This window comes from Crocodylus siamensis, chromosome 6 (assembly GCF_052110815.1).
Source record: "Crocodylus siamensis isolate JL-2025a chromosome 6, ASM5211081v1, whole genome shotgun sequence".
Lineage (NCBI taxonomy): Eukaryota > Metazoa > Chordata > Crocodylia > Crocodylidae > Crocodylus > Crocodylus siamensis.
This window is the reverse complement of record NC_143400.1, coordinates 25,665,233-25,673,322: the sequence shown is the minus strand read 5'-3', so window position 1 is coordinate 25,673,322 and position 8,090 is coordinate 25,665,233. Positions and strand designations below refer to the sequence as shown.

Here is an 8,090-nt window from a genome sequence, read left to right as displayed (position 1 = left end):
GGCGACGGGCTGGCAGGGGACCGCGGGCGGGGCCGGGGGCGGGGCTTCGGGGCCAGCTGGACCCGGCCGGGCTGGAGGGTGACTGCCGCACCCAGGGTGACTCCTGCTGTACCTGGGGCACACGAGAGCGGGCAGCCACCCTGGCCATCTCCAAAAAGCATCTGTGACCCCGGCGGTCTTTCCAGCCCGAGTGCAAGGGGGGCTGGACCCCACCATCTGCGCCGTCCCTTCCAGCCCCTAACAAGGATGAAAGCCAGGCCCTTCCCAACCCTGCATGGGGTCAGGCAGCTGCAGCCAGTGGAGAAGGCACAGACCCGCTGGCAAGCCAAGCGTGCAGTCACACAGGCGTGCTCATGCCGGCACGCCGCGCAGCTCAGAGGGAATGCTGCAAGCCGCCCCCGTGGCACAGGCCCGTTCCAGACTCACACAAGCGCTCAGGAGGGCACGTCTAGTCCAGCCCCCTGCTCCAAGCAGGACCAGCCCCACCTACATCATCCCAGCCAAGGCTTTGTCTACCCAGGGCTTAAATACCTCCAAGGATGGAGATTGCACCGCCGCTCCGGGTAACCTGTTCCAGCGTTTTACTACCCTCCTCGTGAGAAAATTCTTCCTAATATCCAACCGCAACTTCCCTTGCTGCAGCTTGAGCCCACTGCTCCTTGTCCTATCATCTGCCCCCACTGAGACCAGTCCAGCTCCATCCGCTTTCAAACCCTCCTGCTGGTAACTGAAGGCTGCTATCAAATCCCCCCTCCGTCTGGTCTTCTCCAGGCCAAATAAGCCCTGTTCTGTCACAAGGCATGTTCCCCAGCCCCCAAACCATTTTTGTTGCCCCCCCTGGTCTCTCCAACGTGTTCACATCCTTTCTGCGGTGGGGGGCCCACAGCTGGCCACAGGACTCCAGATGTGGCCTCCCGAGTGCTGCATTGAGGGGAAGAATCACTGCCCTCCCACACTGCTGGCAATGCTCACTCCCCTCCCCTCGGTATAGGTATTTAATACCCTTCCCATTGACATGCCTGTCTTCCTGGCCATCGCTTCTCTAAAGGATCACTTGGCCCGTTGACTAGGGAGCATGGGAACCGAGTCAGGACCTGTGATTTCCTGACCTATGACACAGCACAAAAACAACACAGGGAAGGGTGACTTGTTGCTCTCAAAGGAGCTTTATTGCAACAATAAAGCTAACACACACACCCACCAAGTTGGCAACAGCTTCCTGTTGATGCTATCATGCCAGCTCTCAGGAAAGGAGTCACACCTTACTCCTACATCTCTCTTTCTCAAGATTTCCAACAAACCACACAATCCTCTTGAGAAGAAGTTGCAAGCACATCACTGTCTTGCGAGTCTTTACCACTTCCCTACAAAAAGAGAAAAATCAAACAAAAACATCAACAAGCCTTTCATTTAAAGCAGACAGGTTCACAAATCATGTCTATTGGGTGGCCCCGACACACATCCTGACCTAGCGCAGTCAAGAGGTAGGACACGATGGAGACGCTTTCGATTCCTATGGAGAAGACCTCTGTAGGAAGGAGAGGTGTCCACCCTAGCCGGGACCATGCCTTGTACCCATGCACCTGGAGTCCAAACTTGGCGCTGGGAGGAAAGAGCAGGTGCATTTCTGGAGACACGCCTCGCATATTGATCGGTTGGTCTCTCACAAAAGTCCTGTATGTCAACATGTTTTGGGACCAAGTCACCTGTCGCAGTCGGTAGAGTTGTATGGAGTCAGAGACTCATAAGCAACTCAATGGGCCTCGGCTGCTGCTAGAGCGTGGTTTAGCATTTGGGAACCGCTGGGTTGCAGGCTGGCATTCAAGCTCCTGCCGGTGGCAGCATGGGTGACTGGTGCGCCCCAAGGCTAGGGGGGCACCAGATTGCCAACAGGTGAGGGGCTATCATCAAGCCAGCAGCAAAACCAGTTTCGCGGCTGGCGCATCCAGGGGGTGCACGGCCGATCTCGGGCACCCCTACAGGTCGCCAATAGGTGGCAGGAGGCAGCCACTGCTGACACCATGCATTGTCTCATAGCTCAGGAAAAGGCTGGGAAACTTCCTCTCGAAAGGGCTTTATTGCAACAACTAAAACACGCACAGAGGGCCATCAAGTTCCTACGTGTGCCCTCAGGAAGTCAGCCCTCGCCGCTACGGGGGTTTTCCCGGGTCCCCACGCTAGCACTGGGCATACTCACGCCCTCAGTATCTGCTGCCCTCACATGCTAGTCACCATCCTGATCAGCACTGGTGATCTTCTGGGACGTGTGCCTGCCTGCCGAAGCGTAGCAACATGCCCGCGGGCGAGGCGCAGTCCAGCCTGCTCAGCCTGGGCTCCCACTGGGGATTTTCCCCTGGAAAGACAGCAAGCGGATGGCTGCGCATGGGCATCCCTTAGGGGAATGCGCCAACGTTTTCCCTGCTCCTCCGCGCCGAGGCCCATCTCCCTCTCCTGCCCCACTCGTGCAGCCGCCTTTCTGCTGCAGGTCTGCCCGCCGGGGAGCCTCGCTCCCAGCCAGTTCTCTTTGCTTGTGCATCGCTCAACGTCGGCCCGGCTCCCCGGGGCGGGCAGGGATGGATGGAGCGTGCTCTGCCCGCCCCGAACTCTGCCCGACCGCCCGTGCGGGGCCAAGGCCGCCCTTATCGCGCTGTTTGCGGAGCGGGTCACCACCCCGCCGTACGTCCGCAACGGCCCTGAGCCGGCGCCTGACGTCAGCACCGCGCCCCCTTCCCGCCTCTCGGCCGTAGGCGGAGCCAAAGAGCAGGCCCAATGCCAACGGGGCTTTGTGCCACGTGACTACGCGCGATGTCACTTGCCACCCAGGCCCCCTCTCCCACCGGAACAAGCAGCGGGATGACGGGAGAGTGGAGGGGAAGTCATGTGACGGGGATGTCACGTGTAGGGCGAGCGTAGTTGTGGATGTCCACGTGAGGAGGACTAGCCAATGGCAACAGCTCCCCCAGAGGAACCTCGGCCCAATGGGGAAGAGAGCGCCTGCCTCACGTGCCCGCCAAGCCCCGCCCCTGCAGGGCCCGGGGGCGGAGCCCACAGGGGGTCACGTGAGCGCGTCCCTGGTCACCGCGCAGCCAATGGGCACGCCGCCCCCTCTCACGTGACCCTGCGGACGCCGCCGAGGCGAGAAGAGCGAAGCGAAGAGCAGGGGAGGCGGCGGCGCCACCTACGGCAGCCGGGAGGGACGATGGCGGCGGACGGCGAGCGCTCCCCGCTGCTGCCGGCCGAGCCCGGCGACGCGGGGACCCCCGGGGGCGGTGGTAGCGGCGGGGGGGGCCTGGCGGGGCCGGGCGCGCTCGTACCCTCCGCCCCGCTCCCGCCGCAGTGGGGCCCCACGGGGGCCAAGCCCGCTCCGCCTCAGGGTGAGCGCCTGGGGGGCGTGGCTGCGCGCGAGGGGGTGGGGCGTCTGTAGGGGCGTGGCTACACGCGAGGGGGCGTGGTCTTGGGAGGGCTGCACCAGGTGGCAGCTGGTCTCCCCCCGTCCCCCCACACACTTTGTAGGTTTCCCGCCCTTCCCGGAGGGGCACCCGGCCGTGCTGCCCGGCGAGGACCCGCCGCCCTACTCGCCCCTGACCAGCCCCGACAGCGGCAGCGCCCCCATGATCACCTGCCGCGTCTGCCAGAGCCTCATCAACGTGGAGGGCAAGATGCACCAGCACGTGGTCAAGTGCAGCGTCTGCAATGAGGCCACCGTGAGTCCCTGCCCCCGGCTGGGCCATGGCCACCCCCCCCTTGCCCGGGCTCCTCCTCTCCAGAGCCGGGTCCGGGCGTGAGCGTGTTGCAGGCGCTCACCCGAATCCCCTTCCTGCCCCAGCCCATCAAGAACGCGCCCCCGGGGAAGAAGTACGTGCGGTGCCCCTGCAACTGCCTGCTCATCTGCAAGGTGACGTCGCAGCGAATTGCCTGCCCCCGGCCGTACTGGTGAGAGACTGCGAGGGAGGAGGCTTGCCTCGGGGACAGGGTTCCGAGAAGGGCGTCAGGCACTTGCAGGGGGAAGACCTGGTTAAATGCATGTTTTTCTTTGTCCGCAGTAAAAGAATCATTAACCTGGGCCCGGTGCACCCTGGGCCCTTGAGCCCCGAGCCTCAGCCCGTGGGAGTGCGTGTTATTTGTGGGCACTGCAAGAACACCTTCTTGGTAAGCTGGGGTCCAAGAGGAGATGGGGATGGGGATGGGGAAATCCTGGCTCCCAGTTGGCATCTGGATGTGTTACTTCCCTGCTGGGAGAGGGAAGAGAGAGTCGGCACGCGGAGGGTGGGTGTATGAGTCTGTCCTGGTAGATTTCACACGAGCACACACACAAAGTAAAAAGTGCTGTATCATTTGGTGGTGTCCCGAAAGCTTGCAGAAAAGTACAATTTTCTTGCCATTTTCCAGTTGGTCTAATAAAAGGTATCTTTTTGGAACCAAGAGTTCTAGTTTTTTGTATCGTTTGGTTGATGCACATTTGGTTTTTTTCTTTTCTAACGGTTACTAGTAAATCTTCACGCTAAATCTGAGACGATTTTGCTGTGTTCAGTTGCTCATGTAAGGAGAAGGATCCAAGTATGGACCCGCCCCAGGTGGGCTTGACGGATGATTCTGACTGTGCCTCCTGGTGTCAGAGGGTGGATCTTGACCCTTGTGCCAGCTTTATTAGCGTCTTGTTTTCTGTAGCTCAACCCCTGTATTCTCCTGTACATGAAGCCCTTAACACAATACCTGTGTGTGTGTGCGCGCGTTTCTGAAATGGGGAGTGGTGAGAGAATTGGCTAATTCTTGGAGGAAACAGGTATCAGTAGCTATTGAGCACAGGAGTTGGGGATGATGCAGCCTCTGAATCGGAACTTCCTAGTTAAATGCTGGAGGCCATGAGTGAGTGTGGAGGTGCGGGGGAGGAACCCTGGTTATACCCAATTCACTGGTTACACCCTTTCAGCATCCACTCTCTGCCACTGTGTGACACAGGATGTTGGGCAGTTCTTAGGCTCTTACGTAAGGTGACTCCTTAGTTTAGGCTGTAATAGATTTGCATTACATTTAGACTTCATTTGGAAAAAAAAGTTTATTTATCAAAGAAATCTTAAAACCTGTGGTGGTCTTTGTTTTTATCTTCCAATCCTTTTTAAAAAGAGAGGGGACTAATGGATTAGGCATGTTGAAGCTTGGAAAGTCCTATATGTATATTAAACTTCCTTTTGTATCTCTTCTTTTCTAGTGGACGGAGTTCACAGACCGCACTTTAGCCCGCTGCCCACACTGCCGTAAGGTGTAAGTGACTTATTGCTTGTCACAGTTGGACCCCCCTGTTCCTGTGCAGGACTAGACTGCAGAAAGCCCTGCTTGGTGGGGTGGGATTGTTCGAATGCACATAATGACCCTAGAGGTCCAGGGAATGCAGCAACTGTGTGAATCGACCTGGGGGCTGGGAGACAGGTCTTCTGCATTCTGCCTCCAGCTTTGGAAAAGGAATGAGACTTTTTAGTTGGTTTAGAATAGGGGTTGGACATCTCACACTCCGCTCTGTTTTCTTCCAGATCATCTATTGGGCGCAGGTATCCCCGGAAGAGATGTATCTGCTGCTTTCTCTTAGGTGTAATAATGGCTGCAACTGCCACGGGCCTAGCGGTGAGTGTCTAGATGAAAGGGTGGAACTACTGGTGCTTCAGACTTCTTCCCCTTGTTCCTCCCAGGGCTGAGAGCTGGGGCTGAGTCTTGGCCTACCCAGGGGTGGGAACCTGAAATCCCTTCTCAGACATCTAGGGCCAGAAGCAGGAATCCTAGTTCCTCATCTCCTGTGCTGAGCAGTAGATGCCTACTCCCTCCAGAGTTGGGCTGGAAGCTGGGGCTCCCCTGGTCTAAGCTGTTGGCTGGATATCCTGACCCCGACTGTCTTTCTGTCTCTGTCTCTACAGTTTGGCACGTGGAAGCACGCCCGTCGATATGGCGGGATCTACGCCTCCTGGGCACTGGTCATTCTTCTAGCTGTGATATGCCTGGGCCGGGCCATGTATTGGGCTTGCATGAAAGTCAGCCACCCGGTCCAGAACTTCTCCTGAGCCGCCTCCTACCCAACGTTTCCCTCCAGTTGTTCGCCATCATCCCCCCTCTAGCACTACACCATGTGCAGGGTCCCCTGCCCTACTGCTTCCTTCCAGCTATCATCCAACCGTCCAGCCTTCTCTTTGAACCCCTCACCGTGGTCATGCTCCTCTTTTCCCCCACCTCTGCCAAAGCCAGGAAGGGCAGGTGGGCTTCACAAGGAAGAGGTCTCTGACTGATGAAACCCTGAGGCTAGGAGGACATGACCCTGCCGATGCCAGGAACACTTGGACAGCAGTTGCTCAGCTGGAACCTGTTGCCAAGACCAGGGACTGGCTCAAGGGGTAGCCCTGCATGGACAAAGAGGAAGCCAAACCACAGTGGCTCAGCTGGGATCCACCCCTCAAACAAGAGATGGCTCACAGTGGCACCAGCTTTTATGCAAGAGGAAGAAACGGTAGTTCCGGTCACTGAAGAGCTCTTGAGCAGGAGGAGGGAGCGAGGAGCACAGTTATGATGTCTGCATGTGTGGTGGGTGTGCTGAAAATGAGTAGGAGGTTGGAGAACATTCCACAATGTATGTTGGGGGCTGATGAGGGGACCCAAATTCCCCATTCCCTTACCTAGCACCCCCCTGCCCCCCGCTTGTCTTCTGTCAAGGGACCAAATGTAGCATTTTTGTGGGGCATCCTAGGGCTGCAGCTGGTGCCTCTGTGCTGGGGAGGCCCACGAGCTGTTGCTGATGGTGGTGGCAGAAGTTGCTTCCTGTTTGCTCTTCCCCTTGCTCCTTGGGTAGTCTGGTTGCACATTCCCAAAGAAAGAGGGCTGCCCCATCCTGAACCTCTCACATCTCCCTCGGGCACAATGGACAAGGAAGGCCCCAGGGCCTTACCTTCCTGCTGCTGGGTTTGACCACCATAGTAGCATCCCCTTCCTATTGTGTCCCTGGACTTCTGCACTTCTGGGGCACCACACCATATCTTAGGTGAGGGTGGAATGGGATTGAGGATCATCTTTCTCCTTTCGTTTCTTTCCCCCCCCCTCCTCTTTTAGGGCTTCTTTTGAGGAACTGCTTGGGAGGAAGGTTTGGGGAGAGACCTCTCCTCCTTCATGCCTTTTTGTTCCTCTGGAGCAGGCACAAATGGAGGTTGAGAGGGAAGGGTGATCATCTTGGCTAGTATCACTTCCTTCTGGGGTAACATCTCTTTTGGGGGAGTGACCAGCACTTCCTGTTCCAGAGCAGGGGGATGGAAAGTGTCAGGCCTCGGTTCCTTGGTGATCCATGGCTGGGTGAGTGGCAGGACTTGGGGCTCCTCTCCCACCCCCTCCTGATCTCCACATGTCCCAGGGCCAGCCTGTTCCTGCCAAGCTCACATGGACAAACTGGATACCGCTTTTGGCTTGTACATAACCCACCCCTGTATATAACTATTTAAGCTCCACCCTTTGCTCTTGCTCTTTCCGAGGGTTTGTCCCCTCCCTGTGCAGTGCTAATTTAAATTGGGTTTGTGTCTTTCCCAACCCCAGGGACAGACAAACTGACAGATGATCTGACTGTAAATAAAGAAGATTTCACGTCTCAAGGATGTCTGGGTCACTTCTCTTTCCCTAGGACTGCCTTTTTTTTCCCCCCCTTCTTGTCTGGTATGGGTCCCTGAGGCCTTCTTTTACCCTTTTCTGCTACAATCTTGGCTGACAATACCTAAACCTGCTACACCCCCGAGGCTGCAGATACAGGGCCTCTAACTCCCCTCCAAAACTGTGAAAGTCCTGTGTTCCTGCTTCAGCCAGTCCCCCGGCTCCTGAGTGGATCAGAGCCACCATCCCTTGGGGAACAGGAGATGGAGTTGGCTTCTAATGGACCCTTCTTAGTCCTTTCCACAACCTCTTTACTATGGGGTGAGTGTTTGAGAGTAGGTGGGGTGGGTTCATGAAGGGCACTGCATTCAGCTGGTTAATGGGAGGGGGCTCTGTGTGCTATGCCTGTCGGGAGGGTATGGAAGGAGTGGGGGTGGAGATTGGCCTGTTTCTCCTCCTGTAGCAGAGCCAGGATACTT

At 57.2% G+C, this 8,090-nt stretch overlaps 1 protein-coding gene across 1 annotated transcript; it reads left to right on the top strand.

Moving 5' to 3' along the window:
• The first annotated feature begins 3,093 nt into the window (after nt 1-3,093).
• Nucleotides 3,094-7,616, top strand: PIP4P1 (phosphatidylinositol-4,5-bisphosphate 4-phosphatase 1). Its single transcript, XM_090051867.1, has 7 exons — nt 3,094-3,374; nt 3,514-3,704; nt 3,827-3,933; nt 4,044-4,149; nt 5,210-5,262; nt 5,529-5,619; nt 5,907-7,616. Exons 1-7 carry the CDS (start codon nt 3,200-3,202, stop codon nt 6,048-6,050), a joined length of 867 nt encoding a protein of 288 aa, XP_089907993.1. The 5' UTR covers nt 3,094-3,199; the 3' UTR covers nt 6,051-7,616.
• Nucleotides 7,617-8,090: the final 474 nt, after the last annotated feature.